Source organism: Mus musculus, chromosome 10 (assembly GCF_000001635.26).
Source record: "Mus musculus strain C57BL/6J chromosome 10, GRCm38.p6 C57BL/6J".
Classification (NCBI taxonomy): domain Eukaryota; kingdom Metazoa; phylum Chordata; class Mammalia; order Rodentia; family Muridae; genus Mus; species Mus musculus.
The window spans coordinates 57715176-57741315 of record NC_000076.6 but is presented as its reverse complement, the minus strand read 5'-3'; the positions used below and the strand labels follow the sequence as shown (position 1 = coordinate 57741315).

The 26140-nt window shown below is 39.6% G+C and overlaps 1 protein-coding gene across 10 annotated transcripts in view; it reads right to left on the bottom strand.

The window, feature by feature from the left end:
- Positions 1 to 203: 203 nt before the first annotated feature.
- Pkib (protein kinase inhibitor beta, cAMP dependent, testis specific) overlaps positions 204 to 26140 on the bottom strand; it is a 109132-nt gene continuing 83195 nt past the window's right edge. For 6 of the 10 annotated variants that reach the window (NM_008863.4, NM_001039051.2, NM_001039053.2 and 3 more), the window contains 2 exons: positions 13050 to 13226; positions 204 to 5026 (listed from right to left, as the gene is read on the bottom strand). In NM_008863.4, coding sequence (NP_032889.3) covers positions 4959 to 5026; positions 13050 to 13226 — 245 coding nt within the window. In that variant the 3' untranslated portion in view covers positions 204 to 4958. The remainder of the gene's footprint in view (positions 5027 to 13049; positions 13227 to 26140) is intronic. The other 4 variants (XM_006512602.3, XM_017313847.2, XM_006512604.4 and 1 more) reach the window with 1 other exon arrangement.

Here is a 26140-nt window from a genome sequence, read left to right as displayed (position 1 = left end):
TCTTCTTTGCCCCTTTCTTCTCTCCTACCTTCCTCACTTTTCTGTCCTCTTCTTTCCTCTCTTCCCTCTTCTCTTACTCTTCTCTCCTTCCTCTTCTTCTTCCCCAGTCAACCTCTCCTCTCTCTTTCCTATGCTATCCCTCATCCCTCCCATCATACATCCAATGTTCCCAGACCCCTGAAGATAATGCATTACTTCTTTTTGCAGTAGGATGCTCGACTCTTAGTCACATCCCGATAAGACTCAACATCCCCCTCCCTTATATCACAAAAGCATCCCCAGCACAGGACACAGAATGGATTATGTTTGTTCTCTCTCTTCATTTGGAGAGAGGTAAATTTGTGCACAGCCACTCAATAGCTTTATTGTTTCATTTTAGCCTCATTGTATGACCGGGTTAATTAAAACTGTCTAATAATTAACTCAAGTAGGAGCCGTACACAAAGACAATACAGAAATGAGCTGAAGTCTTTTGTTTATTAGCTACACCTGCCCAGTCAAGCAATTTCCACTGAGAGTGTCTACTTCCTAAAATATAGTACTCTTTACACTAAAAAGAAAACAAAATGCTCATGAGAAATTTGAATTTTGTTTTAAAATAACTTCTAGCCTCAAATTTTCCTTTGTCTTTGCCTCCTAGTGAAATAATAAATATATTCTTTTTCTCTAAATATTCTTTGTCAATGAGTCTGATATCTTTATAAGGCAAATGTCCATATTATATATATATATATATATAATATGTACATATAATATACAATATGCACACATGTAATGGGGCATTGTATATGTGTATACACTATGATATATTGTGATGTAGGAGATACATAATACAGAATATTTATCACTGCTAGTAATAATGACGAAAGACAGTTTGGGTGTAAATGAAAGAAAATGCCATTATTAGCTATGTGTTGCTTATTTTTCTTTATTTTCATAGAAAAAAACTTACTCATTTAAATACTGACTCACAATTATTTTGTTAAACAACTATCATAAAACTCTACTGGCATCCACAAAAAAAGCAAGGCTCTTCTGTTGTCAGATATTTGATTACATTGTAAACCCTGAGATTGTGTTATTTTCTCAAAACCCCTGGTTTTTTGTTGTTGTTGTTGTTTTTGTTGTTGTTGTTTTTGTTTTTGTAGTATGGCTCAGCCCTTTGTACATACCTTTAATCTCTCTGGCTGGAATATAGACATATCCTTAGTACACATCTTTAATCCCAAAAATGAAGGTAAACTTAGTTTGTAGAAGAAAGTGCCTATATTTGAAAGTGATGTCTAATTGAGTGGCAGACAAAGTGATGAATCAGAGGAACATTTGACAGAACAAGAAATGCCCAAACTCTTACGAGATGAGACAGGAAGGGGAAGCTACATAAGAGAGCAGTGCACCCCATCATTCTTCCTGTCTTCCTGCTATGTTCCACTGTACATCCTTTCAAACAGTGAGCCAAAGGATATCCTTCCGCCTTCATTTGGTTGTCTAAGGTATTTTGTCACAGCAACAAGAAACTTTAGAATACTGCTATGAAGAACAGAGCTACTGTGATAAACCTGGTTATGTGCTTCACAGACACACATAAAGCTGCTTTAAGCCAGCTTTGCGGAGGGAGAGTTTTGAGTGCCAGACTGGAAGAAAAAAACCTAGAATGTTAAAAAGAAGTACCTGCTCCCATTGTCTTTGCAGTCAGGAGTCAGAGAGAAATGAACATTGGTGGTCGGCTGACTTTTTCCACTTTACTTTTTATTCAGTCTGGGAGCCTGTGAAGGGATGCTGCCCATCTTCAGGATAAGCCTCATTGAGATCAGCCTCTCTGAGCTACTCTCCCATATATGTTCAGAGGTATATCTCCTGGGTAATTCTAGATCCACCTAAGTTGATAGTGAAGATTAACTGTCATTAATGACATGGATGTCAAGCTGGAGGTCCCTGAAGTTTGCTCTCATAGAATGAACTACATCACTGGTAGGCCTTAGTTAGCAGGCAGAGGCAGTAAGTCAAGGAGATGACTATTATATCAGGCAAATACAAGATACATTTACACTCATTACCTGTCAGACACTTATTAACATGACTGAATTTTTTACAGATGTGGTAAATACTTCCAAGAGTCCATTTCCAATAGAATCTATTCTCCCAACACTATGACTTAGGGACATTTGTAAAATTAGAGTCAACTAACCAATTTAGCTACCAACCTACCTCCTGACCAACAAATAAAGCCAAGTGCCGTGGAGCATGGTGATGATAATAGCCAATGTTTATCAAAACATTTCTTCTGGGCATTATTCAAGTGCTTTACGTATACAGTATCATTACTGGCTACACCCACTGCCTTAGTTTATCGATGCTGTTGTGATAAAATACCCTTCAAAAGCAACTTGGGAGAGACAGGGTTTATTGTAGGTAACAACTCCAGGTTACAGTCCATCTCTGAGAGGAAGGCACAGTACCAGGAGCTCAAGACAACCTTACCCATCACATCCACAGTCCAGAGCAGAGAGGAAATCAATGCAGGCATGCCTTATAGATACTCTGCCCATTTTTTCCCCCACTCTTATGAAATCTAGGAGCCCAAACCTAATGAATAGTACCACCCACAGCACACTGGGTCTTCCCACATGGATTAGTGTAATCAAGACAATCTCCCAGAGGTAAGCTAATCTAGAAAATTCCTCATTGAGACTCTTCCTCCCCCAGGTGATCCTAGGCGTGTCAAGTTGCTGATAAAAACAAACCATCACACTCACTATAAAATGAAAATTGTTATCAGTTCCATTCCACACAGGGTATGGTGGAAATTTAACAGATAGGATCTTCTTCATTCAAGATCACATCGCTAGTACATAGGAATAAAATTCAAATCCAGGGAGTTCTTTCTCCGGTCTCTCCACTTCAGTAATACTGACAGCAAAGGCTATACAATCCTGCTGTGGAGACCTTCATAAGGTCTACTACCCGTTAATAGCAGCATCCCAGCTCTGTTCTCTCCATTCCAGCAGCAACTTCTGCCCCCACTTCCTTTCCCCAGTGGTCTCCAGACTGTGTCAAAGTTCTCCAGGAGGCTGAATCATAATCCCAGCCTATTTGGGAACAACTGTTCTCTCTGTCAATCATTCAGTCAATCATTCTGTCAATCATTCAGTATCACTCCATTATACAATGTTCATAAAAAATTTTTAAAAATTAATGACTAATATATTTTATGAAATATTAATTAAATGCACACCTCCATACTAATGCTCATATATATATATATCTGAGAGCTGAAAACAATGAAGCTCTTGGAAAACTGCCTCTGGTATCCATAGTCACAAAGTTAACCTTTATCCATACAGGCACAAGCAGCAGGGGATTTAAGGTACAAGACCATCCTCCACCCTTTCAATTGTATCCTCCCTTTATACCCAGCCTATTTCAGAAGACAAAATAAAGGAAATTTGTATCAGTGATGAATTTCTACTGTGGGATTCTATTCAGTTAATGTTTCTGTTCTCTTTTAAAAAGAAAACTACTCTGTGGAAGTCAGGGAGGAAAGATTGTAGACGACAGGGAGGATGGAAGACACCAGGAGAACATGGCCTACAGAGTCAGCTAAGCAGGGTTCACAGGAGCTCACTGAAGGGACAAGCACGGGGCCTGCAGGGGTCTGCAGCAGGTCTTCTGCATATATGTTGTGGCTTTTAGCTTTATGTTTTTGTGAAACTCCAAACAATGGGAGTGGGCGACTCTCTGATTCTTTTGCCTACTCTTGGGACGCTTTTCATCCTCCTGGGTTGCCCTGTGCAGATTGGATTGGAGGGCTTTTGCATTGTCTTAATGTATCTTCTTTTTTGTGTGTTTCCTGTTGCTTCTTGGAGGCCTGCTCTTTTCTGAAGGGAAAATGAGAGTGGATCTAGGGGAAAGCATCTGTGGGGAAGAAATAGGGGGAATGGAAGGAGAGAAAATTGTGGTTGGGATGTAATGTATGAGATGAAAATCTATTTTCAATAAAAAAGGAAAAAACCTATATTTAAATATATATTTAAAGCATGTATTTTACTCTTTTAACTTCTAGTATTATACTTTAGAAAAAATATAAAAATTAAGATCAGCATTCTGATGAAATTATTCTAGCAACAATTTGCATATACACACAAAAGTCCAGAGAATAAAAAAACAGTCTAAGAAAAGGAGCACAATATCTTGTACAACCCACATTAAACAAGGTGCACACATACACCAAGTTAAGGAATATAGTGAGATTTATTCAATACACATGTTTTATATAAGCAAGTTTGTCACAAATTTTATGTTATGTGGGTCCATATGAAAATTTACAGTACATTCAGACTAGATGGAAAATACATTAGACAAAAACATCCTAGAGATGTTTAAGTTGTTACAATGTTTACGCTGCTTTCAGATCTCTCCTAATATTTTACAGGAAATATGGTGAAAATTTTAATTAAAAATAAACACATTTTATAAGTGTGATTTTTTTACTGCTAATTCCATCTCACCAAAAAAATATAATTTCCTACAAATTCTAAACTGTATTAAATTAATAGATTTCGGTCTATACATACCAAGAAAAATGTTCCAACTCACTAAGACAGAATTAAGCATATATCTGACTAAGTAAATCCCACGATAGACAGTGGATTTTGTTGGGGCATAAACAGTGTGTCCTTCCTTGGGTGCAATTTGAAAGTAACACCTTTCAATAACCTATTTCCGTATCATGGCTGCAGTTTAAGGACAGAGCATCACAACAAAATTACCTAAAACACACGCTCGCGCGCGCTTGCACACACACACACACACACACACACACACACACACACACACACACACACACACACGCTACCATGGGTTACCATGATTACTACCAGATCAAACACCCCAGGAATACATAGCTGCTATGTCTTTCAATGAGCATAAAATCAACACCCTTGATGAATTCTGAACCTTCATTTTCCTTCATTTAGGGGTGTTTTTGGTTGGCCTTGGTCTTTCTCTTCATTCTTCGTTTTTGCATCTACAAAAAGAAAAGATTTCTCAATCGTATGCAAAATATATTGAAATACATTGTATGCTTCCAATGAAAGTTGTTTCCCACTTTGCCTACTCATGCAGTTTTCATCCTGACTAGATCATGTTTTGCTCTCAACACAGATATGAATCTGCATAGAGAGGAAATATTTGAGTCCTTCTAGTCAACTTTCTTCCTCCTAGTCAACTTTCTTCGTCTATAGTTACTACATGCCAGGATGACTCTTAAGATGCCATTATACTCTCCATCAACACCAGTGTTTCCCAACCTATGGGTCTGCATATCAGCTATTTACATTACAATTCATAACAACAGCAAAATTACACTCACAAAGTAGCAATAAAATAATTTTATGGTTGGGGTGGTCACCACAACATGAGGTCTCTACTAAGAGTTCACACTGCATTAAAGATGGTTATGAACCACTGATGTACAGGCTGGCAAACTAAAGCAGAATCAGATTAAATGACCTGTGGAAAATCACAATGGAAGATGTGCTTCCCAAGAAAGGTTACAGAATTTGTTAGCATTTATTGGAAGATGAAAATGTAGTGACTGTACTGATAAGTTGTGAAGAAATAGAAGAATCATAAGCAAATACAACCCTTTATGACTGCAGGACCCTGTTCATTGCCATGGACACGATTGCTGTTGGTTCTAGCAATGTTCTTACTTCCAAAGTCTAAGGCCCTCATGGCTCCAGCTCCTGTGAGATTCAGATTCATCAAAAGCTGACAATTCCAGCCACAATTCCTTACTCTTTATTTGGCCAGCCTTCCCCTTTTTCTTGAGTCTTCATTTTAAATCACTATCATCTTTAAACACTTTCCCCCCTAAAGGATCTCAGTATGTAGATCAGAGTAGCCTCTAACTCACTGAGATTTATCTGCCTCTGCCTTCCCAGTGATGGGATTAAATATATGCAGCTCAGTTGCAATACCTTTTTTTCTCTTTCATCCTTTGAAATGTTCCATATTTGGTTATCTTCACTTAAATGAAATTATTTAAGTGTCAACCATTCCTTCAAACTTTCTCCTAACAAAATCATCTATAGCATCTTTGAAGAGAAGTCTGGTATTTAGGACTTTTCATTTGTCAGTTATCTGCGAACCCACCTTGGCTATATAATGAGTTTCCAGCCAGCTTGGATTACAATGTGAGACCTCTATTTAAAAAAATAAAAAATTACTAAGCTAAGGACATGAAGCATTTCTCAGGTAACATCCAGTTAGTGATATGAGAATGACAATAAACAAAATATGTAGAGTGTATCATTTTTAAGAAGTGAAAGGGGTTTGTGAGGTTATTAAGTTAGGAGTAGAAAATAGAAATGGTTAATCTGTCTCCAGATGTTAGTAAAAGTCTGAAAAGGGAGGGTAGTGTGCAGTTTGTATCACATGGAGAAAGGAGTTTAAGTAAGACAACAGTGACGCCCAGGGCAGCGATGTGCGAGAGGGACAACAGAAAGAAAAGAAAAAGCATGAGATGAAGCACCAGGGCCATGAGCAATGGGTAGAAAAATGGCAGATGGATGGGCCAGTTCTGAAAGTGCAGCTCAGGGCATTCACTAGAGGATGAGAGGCAGAGTGTGAAAATCAGAGGGAAATGGGGATGAGCCAACATTTCTGGTTTCAGCAACTGGACCTGTGAAATAGCTACTCAGAGAGATTGTGAAAACATAGGAAGAATGGGGTTTAGAAGGAAAATCCAAAGATTGCTTTTATGCCCACTAAATTTGATAATAGAGTTCTGTACCTAAGCAGTGATGTCATCCAGGTAGTTCATTCTATGAGAGCAAAATTCAGGGACCTCCCGCCTGTCATCCATGTCATTAGTTAATGACAATTAGTCTTCACTATTGACTTAGGTGGATCTAGAATTATCCAGGAGATATACCTCTGAACATATATGGGAGAGTAGCTCAGAGAGGCTGATCTCAATGAGGCTTATCCTGAAGATGGGCAGCATCCCTTCACAGGCTCCCAGACTAAATAAAAAGTAAAGTGGAAAAAGTCAGCTGACCACCAATGTTCATTCTCTCTGACTCCTGACTGCAAAGACAACAGGAACTGGCTTCTCATCATTCTTCCTGTCTTCCTGCTATGTTCCACTGTACATCCTTTCAAACAGTGAGCCAAAGGACATCCTTCCTCCTTCATTTGATTGCCTAAGGTATTTGGTCATAGCAACATGAAACTTTAGAATACTGCTACCGAGAACACAGCTGCTGTGATAAACCTGGTTATGTGCTTCATAGGCCTTTACAAACAGCTTTGAGGAGGAAGAGTTTTAAGCTACCAGCTAGGAAAAAAAGCCCTAGAAGTAACCAGCCAATATCTGATTTACTGAAGGTCTGCTCTATGACATGGATGCCACACTGACATGGAACCTGAGACTAGAGAGTGAAAGGACATAGCATAAAGCCAAATACCACTGTTCTTAAAAAATGTCATACAGGGTTGACATGGGTCTGCACTAGAGCTGAAGGGAAATGTAGACTCGTGCCCCTACCCTTAGGCCAGAAACAACTGACAAAGGATAGCCACTCTGAGGGAGTCTTACAGGGAAAACTAAGTTCTCAAGGCTAGGCTGCATTCCCAGTAGGGGATTGACACTGAGAAATGAATTCAAAGGTATCTTTGAAGGTTCCTTGTCCCATAATATTGTGTCAGGGCTTTTTTTTTCAATCTTATTATTATTTTTTGTTTTGGTTTTATGAGTCAATCTTATTTTTTAAACATTATTTTATACATACATATTTTTCCTGCTCTCTTTTTACCCTATGGGTTTTTTGCATGTACATTATGGCTTCCAGTTTAGTGTTCTTATGAGGTCTCCAAGGGCATGAATGAGGGGGTTTATGCTTCTTTGTCTGTTTCTACGATTTTGTCGGTTATTCCAACAAGAAGAGTAACTCATGCGAGTTATTCAGTAACTCATAAATCTTGGTATCAGTATGATATAAATTATCCAAGGAAATCAGATAGCATTAGAAGCAAAGAAGCATTGACCAAGTTGTCCAAAAACTGTGCTTTGTGCTTTCTATTCTGTTAAGTGATTAAGGAGGAGAGCAGAAAGAAACCCAGAGTGAAAAAGTCAATGAGGAAAAATGAAAACCATGAGAGCAAGGTGTCCAGGGAACCAAAGGAGGAAAACTGTTTAAGGGAAGTCATAATAACCATTCCTGCTAAGCTCCCCGAAAGATTATGCTGCAAAGGGGCTAAGAATTGACCACAAACTATAGTCAAGACAATGGCCCAAACATAAGTATGATAGGATGACATCTTATTGGTGCTAGAGGAAGAATGGAGAAAAGAAAATTAGTAGTTAAAAAAAGCAGCACATTCTCATGGTACTTTTCCATGAAACAAAAACAGAAGTAAGACCAGCTATTAGAAGACTAGGGTCAGGAAAGCGTCTGGGTCATGGTCATAGCCATAGGCCTTTCATGAATGTTCATGGGAAGAACTTCAGGAAGTATGTTTGGTGGAAAAGAGTAGTCGTGATGTTGTGTAGCATTATGAAATACAAGGCACTAAGTTAGTCCTGCAATCATTTTGTCATCACTAGTTCTGAACCAACTACACCACAAAATAGCTTTCTGGGAAAAGCTCTTAGAACTGGTGATGATTTCATTTAGACAATATTGGCTTCTTCTGTAAGTCAAAGAACCAAATTATTCTGCAAATTACGTTCTTAGTGATGGTTGGTCCAATGAGATAGTGGTAGGAAGGCTTCTTAATTATCCTTCTCAAAATCCAACTAGAAACTCCTAAGAGACAAGAGAAACAGGATAGCACCTATTGAGAACTACTGATGAGACTATGAATAGTGTCCAACCCATCTGAGGAGTTATTACAATGGATGGCTGCTGGGATGGCAAAGTCTGTTTTCCTCAGGGTTGTATCCCATACTCCAGCAGATATCCTTCACCCATGCACATAAAGGTAGCACTAGGAGGATCCAGTGAATTTTTGTTTGTGTTTCTGTCTTTGATTTTTAAGAGCACATGAAGTTGTGAGAACGAAGTGTGGAAGAGAGTTGAAGGGGAAGGAATACGGGTATATTTAATCAAAATATATGCATGTATGAAATTCTCACACTTTAGAATATCTTCATTTTAAATTATATATATATATATGTGTGTGTGTGTGTGCATATATATATATACATATACATATATAACAAAACACACACATACATATATGTATGTGTATATAATGGAAATACATTAAATTCACGACACTATTCATGACAATATGTTGAGAAAGCTGGTGCTAAGTTTAATGGTCTTAGAGCTAGACACTGTCATGTCCTTGTTTTGCACATAAACTGTTAGGACTTAACTATGAGTAACTTTTGCAACACAACAGTGGCCTCTGTGGGCTCCTTCTCCTTCTTACCGTCAGTCTTTACAAACAATCTGCTCATGTGGTTTACCAGAAACGGAACTGGCTCAGGGTTTGGAGATTTAGTTTAGCACTTGCCTAGCAAGTGTAAACTCCTAGGTTCTAGGCTTCAAGAAAAACAAAAAAAATGGAACATGCCATCTATAAGAGAATGTTTTCTTCTTTATAGCATAAAATGTGTTTTGAAATGACATGTTCAACTATTTAAAGTGTATACACGTAATAGAGATCCCTAACAGGATATAGAGGAAAACAAAAGCTTTACTCATCTCTCAAAATTGCCCTCACTTCAGCTAATCTCTCTGTGTAGATGCTATCACATTGAACTCAGTTATCACCCATTTTCCTTCATTTCTACAATATACAAATTCATTAGCAAGTTCTCCTGATTCTGCCTACTCGACATCACCCTTACCTACCCACCTTTCTCCATTCTTCCTACCCACTTGAAGCCATCATGTTTCACTTGCCATGGCCTAGCCAAGTTTTGTTTTCCTCCTTCTTTAAGGAGATGTTTGTCTTGGGTTAACTAAGATATAATACTACTCTGGGTCTAATCTTATGACAAATAGGATGCTAATAGTAAAATACATTTGTACTGAGAAAAACTGGATGGGGGAATAGGCTAGGGATGTAGCTCAGTAGAAAAGTACCTGCTTAGCATATGTGAGGCCCCAAATTCAATCCATAGTTTCACAAAAGAATATATAAAAATAGGTAAATTAGTAAGTACCTTGTAGGGAGCCAGAACACTGGGCTGCCCTACAAACCATAATCCTGCTGACTGAACATGTCTCTTGCAGGGAAGCAAGAAGCAGTGGTTAAAGACTTGTTACACTGTAGTAGTTCATTTGGCACACAGGGCTTCTGTAGCTCCATTGACCTTGTCTCCCTGCAGTCCCCTGGTGAAGGGGAGACACACAGACATGACCCCAGGTCTGCCTTACCACCCTCATGAAGGGTCCCATGCAAGAAGACTGTGGGCTCCCCCAGCTTCCTCTGAGTTTCTGTAACTGTACACCTTAGAATACTCTGGGATTACATGTTTCCTTGTGAGTCCAAAAGCTTAATTTACCCTAAAAAAAGATCTTTCTAATGTGAGTTTTACATCCATAATCTAACATTAATGCTTCCCTACCACCCATTTCCATTTCATAGTTAAAGGAAAAAAACACTTTAAAAATAAAATCAGATGCCAACCCATCACTAGATATCTTCTCATTGGAAATGGAAATCCTTCTCCCCACCCGCATTTCTAAAGTTTCACAAGATCTGGCCCTTGTATCTGTGCCCAAAGTTATCTTGAAGAACTTGTTCTCTCACTCACCCTCAACCAACAGTGGCCAGTTTTTATTTTTAGACCACATCCGCAATTTATTCTGTATTCCTTATTCTGCCTTCTCATTTATTCCATCTCCTTATAGCTGAATTATTATGGAGGAGTTGTTGAATTTTTATTTAAAGTATTTTAAAAATTGTGGGTTTTCTTGAGAACTTCATTCACACTGCATCTGACAACTTAATTAATGTGCACTGCAATTGAGAACTTCATTCATGCACACTGCATCTGAGAACTTGATCTATGCCCACTGCATCTGAGAACTTGATCTATGCATACTGCATCTGAGAACTTGATCTATGCACACTGCATCTATATGTCACTCCTTTCTCCAAGCTCCTTCCTTCCCCACACAAATTCATAACCTTTTTTTGACTTAGTGTCACATGTATATACACACATACAGACATTTACATATAATCATATACGTATGCACACTTGTATGTATAACCTACTGAATCTATTCGGCTTTTTGTGAGTGTGTGCATGTGTTCAGGGCTGACCACTAGGGATTGGGAACACTAAGTGGGAATTCCTCTCTGGAGGTAACCAATTCTCTCTCAGTGGGCACTGTCCTCCCAAAGCTCAACCTAATGAAATTAGGTAGAAGAACTTTCCCTCTGCCTTGGTACATAAACTGATGTTGTCATTGTGCTGGTTTTGTTTGAGAAAATCTTATACTGTAGCTAGCACAGGCTATCCTGGAACCTACTTTTATTATAGCATATTTGAGCCTGTTTCTAGTTAGAATATGACTCACTCCTAAGCTATCCATTTAATCCTCCTGGCTGAAGTACATGTATGCCCCTTAGTACACACATTTAATTCTAAGCAATGAAGGTAAAGTTACTTCATAAAGAAAGCAAGCACCCACATTTGAATGTGATGTCTAATTGAGTAGCAGACAAAGTGATGAATCAGAGAAAGATTTGACAGAATAGAATATGCCCAACTCTCAGGAGAAGAGGAAGGAAAAGGAAGCAACTTAAGGGAGAGACGGACAGTACAGGAGGAAGGGAGTACAGAGCAGGAATACAGTAGAGTTCCTGGAGAGCTGTACAGTACAGTTGAGAGGGAGAGTAGAGCAGCACAGAGAGGGAAAAGGAGGCTAATTTTACCAGGATAGTTTTACAGAGACAAATTGAAGAAAGAACAAGCTGGACACAGGTAAAGACAGAATGAGCAAGAGAATGAGAAGGATGGAGAAGGCTAAAAAAGATTGCTAGAGTTAGTTTCAGTCCAAACAGCAATTCTGGAGAAAACAAGAGAAGCCAGACTAGGAGAGGAGTTTGAGCCTGAACAGTTGAGTTGAACCAGCCAGAGCTCAAAAAGAACTAGAAAGGGTAAGCTTATTCAGCAGTAAGTCTCAGAGGCTGAAAACATTCTAGATAAGATTGTACAGAGGCTAGAAACTTCCAGGACTAGGCCTAGGTTAGCAGACTGAGACAGTAAGCATCCCAGATGACAATTATACAGGAGAATAAAATATATGTTACACTGTGTATTCCAGGGTAGCAACCATCTAATAGCAATCCTCCTGCCTCTGCCTTACAAGTTATTCTGATTTCAGTGATGGGTGCTCTGATTTCTACTGTACTGTAGTCACTGATGAACTTTCTACAAAGCACCCATTCCAGTTTTCTGATAAAGCATAGCATTCTTAGACTATATATTTATTCATTAAAAATCTAGCACTCTTGTTGTACTATAAAAATCTGTGACAGTAGGAGTTTACATCTGCCCTACTCATCACTGGAGTTCTTTGCATTTAGCAGTCATGAAATTGAATGGTAGGCAACATAGCAATGATAGAAGTAAGAAAGGATACCTTGTGACTGGGATCGCCTCCCACTGCCTCTTGTAATGTTAGAAGATACAGAGGGCACTAGCTTCTGTATTAGGTTCTCAAACTATAACTGGCAGATTGAGACAGGTAATGAGCTATTATGAGTCTCAGTACTCAGATCCAATGCAAGGATTAATAGTCATGGCCACCTAATTAATTCTGTACTGGAGGTGGAACCTAGAATCCTATCATGTGATCATGCACATCCAATAGACAGAGCACCAATTTTTATGTTCACCCTTAGGACATGAAATTGCCTAGTTTCAGAAAGGCATAGAAATGCACTTGAACCTGAGAGCTTTTGGTCAAGAAGAAAAGCGATCGGCTATAACTAGTTAAAAGGCTGCTCCAGAGAAAAAGATTGAAAAAGAGAGACAAAGCGAGGGTTTTATTTCCAGGAATTAGGAGTTTTACCTTCCTTCACGGCCAACGCTTCCAGTTTCAGTGGAAGATCAGAGGATCCACTTGTAGCCAGTGAACTCTGGATGTCGGGTAAGGCATTGCGGCGGCCTGCCCTTGCTGAGGACGCAAAGCTGGTGATCACAGATTCCACATCAGTCATCTCTGATGAATCTGTCCTCATCACAGAATCTATAGATAGAATGTACACATTAAAAAATGTGCTATTCAGAAGTAAAAAGGGTCACCTCAAAGACCAATGGCTACATCAAAACCGCTACAGGCTTGGAGAGCTGATCTCGGGTGGCACAATAGCAGTGTCTGTGCCTTGGCTCTAAGATGCCCACGTGAGCATTTGCTGAATAGGGCAGGAAGTACTTCTGTGAACCAGATTGCTATAAATAACCCCGGATCCCAAAGCAACACTTGAACGCTTGAGGGTGTAGTAGGCCTGAACATTTTTTGTTCTGCTTTTTCTATGAAAGAATCAGCCAACCCGGGGTTTGGCAACCAATGCGACAGACTGGAGTGGCCACTCCCAGAGTATTTGTTTGTGGTACTTATTTGAGCTGAAACCAAATCACTGTAATTGTGGGGAATAAACAAAGCACGTTTCCTTATTCTTTAGAAATAAACCCTATTTTATGTCTGAGGCTTTCCCCTCCACAGTTGTGACGTCATTTGTGCTGATTCAGATAGGTTTCAGTATGCTCAGGTTTATGCTAGACACAGTTTTGCTTGCCTTTGAGTGGACACAGTTCATTGCTAGTCATAGGAATGACTTACAGTAGTCCTTAGTAGTAATGCTTCTCTGACAACTCTTCAGAAACCATTTGTTGTATAGGAGGTAGCAGTTATTATATATCCTGAAAAAAATCTAAACTCACTGTCTTTCAACTAAGATTTTTTTTTCTAAGTCTTCCTAAAAATTGATATTGAGCTGTAACTCAGAAGTTGTGATGGCAGAAGGAATTTGCTGAATTTGCTGAGTAGGTAGCAAGGTCATGTGCTAGCAAGGCCTTGCTCTGTGTGTGTGTGTGTGTGTGTGTGTGTGTTCAGGGTTGGTTTTTTTTTTTTTTTTTTTTTTTTACTTTTTACTGGTTCTTTATGAATTTCACATCATGTACCCCAATCCCACTCATCTGTCCCTCCCTTTATACTCACCCTCCAACCTTGCACCCTTCCCCGCCAACAGAGGAAAAAGACATCTTGTAGAAGCTCTACTGTGTCGCAGTGTGTCCCACAGTATACCCTTTTGTCCATACTACTTTGCTTGCAAATGTTCACTGAAACTACCTCTCATAGGTGGTGAGGGACATCTCTCCCTCATCCATGCACCACAAGAAGACAAGAGGCAGGACCAGCTCTCCTGTCTTCACCCCCTTGGGCCTGATCACCTATAATCCCCATGTCTGGCACCAGCTCTTCTGTGATGCCCTGATGAGGTGCAGAGCCCGCTCTCCCAAGTGCTGCAGCAGGTGAGGAGCAGGGCCCACTCTGCTCTTCTTTTCTCATGACTCCACGGCCAGCTCTCCCACCAGTCACTAGTCATAAGGGACAAAGACTTAGGGTTGGGGAGAGTATCTCTTTCTAGCCCATGTTGCCTCAAGGCAGAAAAGTTATTGGTCCAGCTCTCCTTGACTCACACCGTTGGTGCCAGCTCTCCTACATTCATACCCTTGGGGCCAGCTCGCTGGCACCCCCATCACTAGGGTCAACTCTACTGTGCAGCTCAGGTGAGGAACAAGGCCCACTCTCCCTAGTGTAGTTGTGAGGAACAGGAACATCTCTCATACTCCCATGCCTTCAGGGCTAGCTCTCCCATGGATGTCCAGGAAAAGGATGGGGCCAGTTCTGCACAGCCCTCAGATATGTGCCTGGGTTCAATCCCAGACCAGGAAAGTTCACCTGGCCTTTGGTGGCAACAGAGCCCCCCGCACCCCCGAAAAAAGCAGGGCTTTTTTCCTCGGAGGGAAAGCACAGGTTTAAATTTTCTGACAAATTACCTCAGAACGCAAAATGTGCCCAGTGTCCACCAAAGAATGGGTTTGATCCTCTTTGGTGTTTATGACATAGCAAACTCTGGCCTGAGGAAACCAAGCCAGCCTTCTCATAGTAGTTGAAGGAAAGCTTTTCATAGACAATTGATTTCCACTATGAAAATGATAATAAAAAAATGAGAGTATGCACACATGCTGATCTGGAATTAGGAACACAGCTCTTGCTCACGGCATGTAATAATTCCTGTGGTGCCCCACATGTTCTCAGGAGCTTCGTGGTCATCTGAAAGTGCCCTAAAAGAGGCCTTCTCTTACTGTGCTAGCTAGTCTCCTTTTGTGAGCATCATACGAGGTTTGCAGACACAATCTGGAATTAGACTTTCAGCTGTTTGGTACTTGCTAAGTGTCTGGGCATTGATGGCTCAGAGAAGTATAATGAACACTGGACTATTAATTAGTTCAAAAGAATCCACCTGATTACAGAGTTACAAGGTGACAGTGGACAACTCATTTAAATTTATAAGTCACAGTTTCACTTCTACAAATCAGCTATGGCAATCACCCTGTCTGATTCATAGCATTATCTAGACAGATAGTGGGTAAACTTCTCTCTGTTCCTGTGATAAGTTCACTGACAAGTGATATTTGCATCATTTGTCACCTTTCCCTATAGTTGACCTGACCTTCCTCCTATGTTGCCTCATTATTCTCAGAAGAAGGACCTTCTTGCTAGAGTTCTCTTGAAATTCCTAACAGAGACACCAGCATTTCTTCAATAATATCTACAGCTATTTTGTGTCTATCACCTCATTAAACTTTGCTATAATTCTATAAGGCAATGAGATATGATCTAGATTTTATGGATGTAGCCATCAAGAATGAGAGATTCCATGACTGATTTAAAGCTGCATAACCACTAATCTAACATTGTATAGAATCACAGTCCTGTTAACACCAAAATCAAAACGGCATGGATTATTAAGAATTATAAAATCCTGTTGATATATGTAGCTAGCTGCATATATGCCTCCTTTAGTTACTGTTCTTCATTGATTTTTAACAGGGAATTTTCCCTGTTTAAAATTCTCCCTCTGTCTTGCATTGTGTGTGTGTGTGTGTGTCTGTGTGTGTGTGTCTGTGTGTGTGTGTGTGTGTGTGTGTGTGTGTGTGTATAAGAGAGATAGTATGAGACAGACACAGATATTATCTTAAATATTTGGTAGTTTGTAAGAACCCTTACCCATGAGGAATTGGTTTCAGTTGAGGTTTCTTATCTATAGCTTGTGAAGGAGTGGGTGATACCATCTTGAAAGCAGAATTGATCCTCAGGCCCCAACTCTATCCCCAGTCAGTTAACATTGCCTCAGACATGATGGCCATGGCCAAATGCTTATCTACACAAATCTCAACTTGAATATTAAAAGAGAGTTTCTAAAAGATGGATACAGCCATCAATGTGGAAGCAGAATTCTCAGCCCTTTTAAAGGTTTGGGTTTTGCTATGTATTGTAATGCTAAATACAAGCCTCCAAGGCCTGGTTGCCCCAGTAACAAGAGAATCCACATGTAGATCCCAGTGATGCTCTGTAACCTTGACCCCCAGGTTATGACTGATTGGTGAATAAAGATACCTACAGCCTATAGCTGGGAAGGAAAAAGATGGGCAGGGTTTTTGGTCCCTAGGTTTAGGGTTGAAGGAGACCTCAGGGAAGTGTATTTGGGGATGAGGAGGAAAGATGGAGAGAAAAGATGTCATGGGGTAGGTGAGTTATGAAAACATGTCCATGAAGGCTGGCCAATTGAAGTTAGGAGTCCCAGATGGAACATGGCAATGCTCTTGATGGAGCAACAAATTCTAATAGTTTAGAGGGTAGATATCCGTCCAACTCTGGTGCTATAAAGGCTTTTTATAAATATAAATGTTGTTTGCCATTCATATGGGAACTGAACGATCAAATGTGCGGTAGAAGCTTCCGTTTGACGTTAAATCATTACTACAGTGGGCCCTGAGTTAATGTCTTTGCTGTGTGGGAAGTTGCTCCCGCTACCTTTACAATTATTATACTGTGCTGCAATTTCCTCAACAAAAACATTACAAAACTATCTAAAAGTGTGTCAGCTACATTCAGTAACGAGGATCTTACTGAGTAATTAATCCGAGCTGGAAGTCTGAGGAGAGAGCCAGTAATCTGGCCGCCTTCCTCTTGGGGCTTTGTTCTGCTGTTTCTCAGTTTTTTTTTTTTTTGAATGTATAAAAGACAATTTTATTTTCTGTGACCTGGATGGAACCCTTCAATTTCACCATTGTCTTTGGGGACGACTATAGAAAAGTGTGGTTGCAACCCAATCACAAAAGAACTCAAATGAAATGTACTCACTTTTAAGTGGATATTAGCTCAGAAACTTAGTATAGCGAGATATAAGGTACAATATGCAAAACACATGAAACTGAAGAACGAAGACCAAAGTGTGGACACTTTGCTCATTCTTAGAATTGGAAACAATCACCCATGGAAGGAGTTACAGAGACAAAGTTTGGAGCTGAGACAAAAGGATGGACCATCTAGAGACTGCCATATCCAGAGATCCATCCCATAATTAGCCTCCAAACGATGACACCATTGCATACACTAGCAAGCCTTTGTTGCAAGGACCCTGATATAGCTGTCTCTTGTGAGACTATGCTGGGGCCTAGCAAACACAGAAGTGGATGCTCATTTTCAACAATTGGTGCTGGCACAACTGGTTGTTATCATGTAGAAGAATGCGAATTGTTTCTCAGTTTTTTGCATCCAGCTCATCTCAGATCCTGGGGCTCATGCTGACCAAGATACCCACTACTGACAGACCAGAGAGCTCGTCATCTCAGCCCTCAGAATGGTGGGAAGATGGGGGGTTCTTTGGTGAAAAGCTCTCTGTCTTTCTGATCCAACATTTGTTGGCTTACAGAGAGGTTGCAGGGCCCTTGGTTCTGCTTTAGCATTGGGCTTTGCATTCTCTGGCAACAGGCTCCCTGCAGCATTGGACATAATTGAGAAGTCCATCGTGAAAATGTGAATAAACTGTGTGCATCATCCTATTAATTTTATACTGCTAGGTTAAGGAGAAAGTGTCAGCTCTACCGACAGAAGCATGTCCATAATCTGTTTCTGAAGTGTAAAAGTGATATTTGTATTGTAGAAACAAAAAGAAAATAAATAATGAGTCACTTCGATTTTATGCAAAGGAAAAAAAGGCCTATTTGGGATCTGCAGACAGAACATGGACCATATCAACCAGCTTTCAGTTCCTTTGATACATTTTAATGTTTAAAAACTGAACATATATTTCTTTAATAATATAGAAAGATTGAAGCTAGACAAACTGAGTCAGCAGACAGTTCTAGCACAGAAAGGTCCTAGTAGCATTACTATTTTGAGCATATAAAGAGCAAATCACGAAGCGAATGTTTCTCCCTTCCCTAAATAGCCATTTTATTTCTCTTTTTCTGGGCAGTAGTGCCTTTTTATATTTTGTAAGGAGTGGTAAACATAGAAAGACAACTGCTCTCTTTTAATGCTTTGTGAGATTTTTAAAAACGTAGTTCATAGGAAGATGAGGAAGTAATACAACCCAGGGAAACCAGACTGAGATAAGCTTCAAGGCATTTTAAATTTTGCAAGCTTAAAAAATTAATTACATGACTGTTTGCTAACCAAGGTAGCTGACTCACCAGCAAAGCCACCTCGTCATCATTTTCAGAATTAACAGAGGATTCTATCTGAGTTCTGCTTTATCAACTGTGCTGCTTATAAGAGCTGGAACCATTTGAACTTTAGAAGATTCTACTGAAGCCACGCATTCCCAATGAGGTAATGCCATTTGTATTGCCCTGAACATACTTGATCTTACTTGAAAATATAGCTTTTAACAAAAGGCCATAATACAGTCATATATGCATGCGCTCCAGCTGCTTTGCAGTCTCCAAAATATGGAGGGTAAAGTATAAGCACAAATGAAGTAAGATGTTCAAGCTAAACAGAGTACTAGATTTATACATACATATATACATACATACATAATGTATGCACATATACACATAACAGTGTATAATACATACATAGTACAAAAATCCCAGTAGACTTAGGAGAATGCTAGAAAATGGTGTGTTTCTTTGTTGAAAGTGTAGCTACAAACAGATCTTACAGCTTCTCTACCTATATACTATACAATGCATGCTGTTTCCCACACCAGCCTTTCTGTAGATGTCTTTACTTGAAGCTAAGAATATAAACAGCTGGATAGTTTCCTTCTTTTCTCATCTCTTGATCCCTCTCTGTCACTTCCCACAGTGAAACCACTATTTTTTTTTTTTTGATTTTTCGAGACAGGGTTTCTCTGTAGTTCTGTCTGTCCTGGAACTCACTTTGACTCACTTTGTAGATCAGGCTGGCCTCGAACTCAGAAATCCGCCTGCCTCTGCCTCCCAAGTACTGGAATTAAAGGCGTGCACCACCACGCCCAGCTTGAAACCACTACTTATTCAGTGCACAACATGTCAAATAAATTTTTTACCCGCTAACTTAGTGCTTAGAAGAGCAGTATGAGTCAGACTGTCTGGGGAAACAAATACCTAGAATAACAGCAGCAAAAAGGAATTCTAAAAAGTATGTTTTGGGAAGTGAGTGTTTTTCTTGGCCAAAAGCAAAGAGAAAAGGAAAGATAGTGGTCTCAGCTGATACTTAGGGGCTAAGGACTTAACTTGGTGATAGAATGAAGGCTTAGCATGTGTGAGGCTTCAGCAATGAACACTCCCATGGAAAAGGAGGGGGAGGGGAAGGGAGAGGAGAGGAGAAGGGAGGCAAGGTTTTCTCTCTCTAGCTCTCAATATCTTTATACTTTATGTTAGTTTTCTCCAGTTCTCTGTTGGTAGAGACACTTATTTTGTAGTTTTCTGCATTGAATGCACAGACCTCCTCTAAACATGGTAAAAGATGCAAGACAGTTGCTTCTTTGGGTAACAACAGATCAGCTATTTATCCATGTAAACACATGCAAGCCCTGCAACATCCCACAAGCCACAAAGAGGAAGCAACATCTACTGACATGAGACACAGTCTGCTCCCTTCAGCCACCTTTCTTTCCCATTTTTTCTTAGATATTTTCTTTATTTACATTTCAAATGTTATCTCCTTTCCTGGCTTCCCCCTCTGAAAACCCCCTATCCACTCCCCAATAACCCTGCTCAACCACCCACCCACTCCCACTTCCTGGTCCTGGCATGCCCCTACACTGAGGCATAGAGCCTTCATAAGACCAAGGGGTCTCCTCCCATTGATGATCAACTAGACCATCCTCTGCAACATATGCATCTGAAGCCATGAGTCCCTCCATGTGTACTCTTTGCTTGGTGGTTTATTCCCTGGGAGCTCTGGGGTTACTGGTTGGTTTATATTGTTGTTCCTCCTATCAGGCTGCAAACCCTTTCAGCTCCTTGGGTCCTTTCTCTAGCTCCTCCATTGGGGAAACTGTGCTCAGTCCAATGGTTGTCTGAGAGCATCCACCTCTGTATTTGCCAGGCACTGGTAGAGCCTCTCAGGAGAGAGCTATATCAGACAACTGTCAGCAAGCACTTGTTGGCCCCCACAATAGTGTCTGAGTTTGTGACTTTATAAGGGAGGGAACTCCAGATGGCACAGTCTCTGGATGGCCTTTCCTTCAGTCTCTGTTCCACACTTTATCTCTGTATCTCCTCCCATGGGTATTTTGCTCCCCCTTCTAAGGACCAAAGTATTCACACTTTGGTCTTTCTTCTTCTTGAGCTTCATGTGGTCTGTGAATTGTATATTGGAAATTCTGAGCTTCTGGGCTAATATCCACTTATCAGTGAGTGCATATCATATGTGTACTTTTGTGATTGGGTTACCTCACTCAGAATAATTTTTTAGTTCCATCCATTTGCCTAGGAATTTCATGAGTTCATTGTTTTTAACAGCTGAGTAGTACTCCGTTGTGTAATGTACCACATTATCTGTATCCATTAATTTGTTGAGGGATATCTGGGTTCTTTCCAGCTTCTGGATATTATAAATAAAGCTGATATGAACACAGCAGAGCATGTGTCCTTATTACATGTTGGAGCATCTTCTGGTGTTGTTGAGTGGTATTGTTGGGTCCTCAGGTAGCAAGTACTATATCCAGTTTTCTGAGGAACCCCCAAATTGATTTCCAAAGTGGTTGTACCAGATTGCAATCATACCAACAATGGAGGAGTGCTCATCTTTCTCTACTACCCTTCCAGCATCTGCTGTCACCTGAGTTTTTGATCTTAGCCATTCTGACTGGTGTGAGGTAGAATCTCAGGGTTGTTTGATTTGCATTTCCCTGATGATTAAGGATATTGAACATTTTTAGGTGCTTCTCAGCCATTTGGTATTCCTCACTTGAGAATTCTTTGTTTAGCTCTGTACCCCATTTTTAATAGGGTTATTTGGTTTTCTGGACTCTATAAACTTCTTTGAGCTACTTGTATATATTGGGTATTAGTCCCCTATCAGATTTAGGATTGGTAAAGAACTTTTCCCCATCTGTTGCTTGCCTTTTGGCCTTATTGACAGTGTCCTTTGCCTTACAGAAACTTTGCAATTTTATGAGGTCTCATTTGTCAATTCTTGATCTTAGAGCATAAACTATTGGTGTTCTGTTGAGGAAATTTCCCCGTGTCCATGTCCTCAAGGCTCTTCCCCACTTTCTTTTCTATTAGTTTCAGTGTATCTGGTTTTATGTGGAGTTCCTTGATCCACTTGGACTTGAACTTTGTACAAGGAGAGAAGAATGGGTCAATTCGCATTCTTCTACATGATAACCACCAGTTGTGCCAGCACCATTTGTTGAAAATGCTGTCTTTTTTCCACTGGATGGTTTTAGCTCATTTGTCAAAGTTCAAGTGACCATAGGTGTGTGGGTTCATTTCTGGGTCTTCAATTCTATTCCATTGATCTACCTGCCTGTCACTGTATCAATACCATGCAGTTTTTATCACAATTGCTCTGTAGTGCTGCTGAGGTCAGGAATGGTGATTCCACCAGAGGTTCTTTTTTTTTTCAGTTTCATATTTATTTTATTTTTATTTTCTTCATTTACATTTCCAATGCTATCCAAAAAGTCCCCCCATACCCTCCCCCAACCCATCCCCCACTCCCACTTCTTGGACCTGGCATTCCCCTGTACTGAGGCATATAAAGTTTGCAAGACTGATGGGCCTCTCTTTCCAATGATGGCCGAATAGGCCATCTTCTGATACATATGCAGCTAGAAACACGAGCTCTGGGGGGTGGGGGGTACTGGTTAGTTCATATTGTTGTCCCACCTATAGGGTTGCAGACCCCTTTAGCTCCTTGGGTACTTTCTCTAGCTCCTCCATTGGGGGTCCTGTGATCCATGCAATAGCTGACTGTGAGCATCTACTTCTGTGTTTGCTAGGCCCCGGCATAGCCTCACAAGAGACAGCTATATCAGGGTCCTTTCAGCAAAATCTTGCTAGTGTATGTAATGGTGTTGTTATTGAGAATAGTTTTCGCTATCATAGATGTTTTGTTACTCTAGATGAATTTGCAGATTGCTCTAACTCTATGATGAATGGAGTTGGAATTTTGATTGGGATTGCATTGAATCTGTAGATTGCTTTTGGCAAAATAGCCATTTTTACCATATTAATCCTGCCAATTCATGAGCGTGGGAGATCTTTCCATCCTCTGAGATCTTCTTCGATTTCTTTCTTCAGAGACTTGAAGTTCTTATCCTACAGATCTTTCACTTGCTTACTTAGAATCACACCAAAGTATTTTATAATATTTGTGACTATTGTGAAGGGTGTTGTTTCCCTAATTTCTTTCTCAGCCTGCTTATCCTTTGAGTAGAGGAAGGCCACTGATTTTAAATTAATTTTATATCCAGCTACCTTGAAGAAATTATGAGGTTTAGGAGTTCTCTGGTGCAATTTTTGGGGTCACTTAAGTATAAGATTAAATCATCTGCAAATAGTGATATTCCAACTTCTTCCTTTCTATATTGTATTCCTTTGAACTTCTTTTGTTGTCTAATTGCTCTGGCTAGGATTTCGAGTACTTCCCTCAAACTGAATATTGAATAGGTAGGGAGAGAGTGGGAAACCATGTCTAGTCCCTGATTTTAGTGGAATTGCTTCAAGTTTCTCTCCATTTAGTTTGATGTTGGCTACTGGTTTGCTGTATATTGCATTTACTATGTTTAGGTATGGGCCTTGAATTCCTAATCTTTCTAGGACTTTTATCATTAAGGGATGTTGGATTTTGTCAAAAGGTTTTCTGCATCTAATTAGACGATCATATGGTTTTTTTTTCCTTTGAGTTTGTTTATATAGTGAATTATCTTGATGGGTTTCCATATATTTAACCATCCCTGCATCCCTGGCATGAAGCTTACTTGATCGTGATGGATGATCATTTTAGTGTGTTCTTGGATTTGGTTTGCAAGAATTTTATTGAGTATTTTTGCATCAATGTTCATAAGGGAAATTGGTCTGAAGTTCTCTTTCTTTGTTGGGTCTTAGTATGGTATCAGCTTAATTGTGTCTTCATAGAATGAATTGGGTGGAGTACCTTCTGTTTCTATTTTCTGGAATAGTTTGAGGAATATTGGTATTACATCTTTAAAGGTATGATAGAACTCTACAATAAATCCATCTGGTCCTGTGCCTTTTTTGGTTGGGAGACTCTTAATGACTGTTTCTATTTCTTTAGGGGATATAGGACTATTTAGATCATTTATCTGATCCTGATTTAACTTTGGTACCTGGTATCTGTCTAGGAAATTGTCCATTTCACCCAGATTTTACAGTTTTATTGAGTATAAGCTTTTATAGTAGGATCTGATGTTTTTTTAGATTCCCTCGGTTTCTGTTATATCTCCCTTTTCATTTCTGATTTTGCTAATTAGGATACTGTCTCTGTGCCTTTTGGTTAGTCTGGCTAAGGGTTTATCTAACTAGTTCATTTTCTCAAAGAACCAGCTCCTGGTTTGGTTGATTTTTTGTATAGTTCTTTTTGTTTCTACTTGGTTGATTTCAGACCTGAGTTTGATTCTTTCCTGCCGACTACTCCTCTTGGGTATATTTGCTTCTTTTTTGTTCTAGAGCTTTCAGGTGTGCTGTCAGGCTGCTAAGTGTATGTTCTCTCCAGTTTCTTCTTGGAGGCACTCAGAGCTATGAGTTTTCCTCTTAGGACTGCCTTCATTGTGTCCCATAAGTTTGGCTATGTTGTGGCTTCATTTTCATTACTCTAAAAAGTCTTTCTTTATTTCTTCCTTGACCAAGTTATCATTGTCAAGTATAAGACAAAAATAAATGAAATTTTTATTTACATTTTTAAAAATTTATTTATTATTATAATAAAGTACACTGTAGCTGTCTTCAGATTACCATAAGAGGGTATCAGATCTCATTATGGGTGGTTGTGAGCCACCATGTGGTTCCTGGGATTTGAATTCAGGACCTTTGGAAGAACAGTCATTGCTCTTACCCACTGAGCCATCTCACTAGCATTTTTAATGTTCAGATTTTTGCTTGCAGTAACAAATTTTCAACAAATATTCATATGTATATTAAAGTTGTTGTAGCACAGAAAAATTTTAAGAAATTAAGCATTTAGTATCCAAATCCAAACAATTTTATTCTCGAATAATCTTCCAGATGAAGTCATACATAAGTCTGAATACCCTTCCAGTACTGTAATTCTGTTTCTAAACAGGAGTACTTATGAAGTGGAATAAAGTATGATAAATACTTCAGTACATGGCACAGGATGCTTAGCTATGTGTATGGCGGGGCAGGGATAGGGAATCCCCTCCATAAATAATTCTAGAGGCCAATCTGTTATGCGGCCTCCTCATAACATTGCAGTTTCCCAAAGGAACAGTTGAATCCAAACTTAAGTCAATATAAAGCCAACTTGTCAAACTCTTCCAAGTCTGGACTTGGGAAGCATCTTTCTTTCATTGAGATAATGCTTCCTCCTGCTCCATTCCTTAGAAGAAGAGAGTAGCCACTGATAAGTAGAAAAAAATTTCTAATGCATTAAATGTTCTCCTAAAACAAACAAACAAACAAACAAAAAAAAAACTAAGCATGCTTTCCTTTAAACACATGATCTTTCCCTACTTACTCCCCAGTGCTGGAGAGATTGAAACTATACACTTGATTTGTTGGTGTGTGTGTGTGTGTGTGTGTGTGTGTGTGTGTGTGTGTGCTTGCATGTATTGTATTTATGTGCCCTGTGTGCTATATGTGCTAGGTAACACCTAGAACACAGACAGACACTTTTTACTTCCCGTTTAGGTGAGTGCCATTCCTTCTAGCTATAAACCACACCATGGCACCCTCCTGTTTTACAATTTCCATCATTTTAGCAATCCTCTTCTCACTTTTCTAAGAGATCTAAATTGAAAAAAATCATAGCAAGGATTAGAAGGAGACGTTCTCACCAAAGTAAGAAGACAGAAAGAAATTTGAAAAAGAAAAAATTCAAAACATGGAGATAACAGGAATTTCCCAGTTTTGACTAGTAACTCAGGAACCACATGATGAACAGCTCATCTCCACCAGGTGAGCAGGGGAGGACAAGGTTCATTCCAATACCAGACCTTTTCTTTTTCTAATTGCTGCTTCTTCTTCTTCTTCTTCTTCTTCTTCTTCTTCTTCTTCTTCTTCTTCTTCTTCTTCTTCTTCTTCTTCTTCTTCTTCTTCTTCTTCTCTCTCTCTCTCTCTCTCCCTCTCTCTCTCTCTCTCTAACACACACACACACACACACACCACTTCTTATTTCAAAACAGGAACAAAGACATTCAAACCTCACATTTTGCACTTGTGGGGGAAATAATACAATTTTAGAATTCTTAGAACTGACTTTCATGCACTTCAGGTGGATTGATTTCTCTGCTAATGACATAGCTTTAATGTCAAATGACAGTTGATGACATCAGTAGAGAGGAGAGAAGGAGAAGTTAATATAACCATCATGGTCACACTAAAAATGTTTTTGTGCTCCTCTGATTCGTGTAAAATCTAGGGGGAAAAGCTGCTTACTAAATTCAC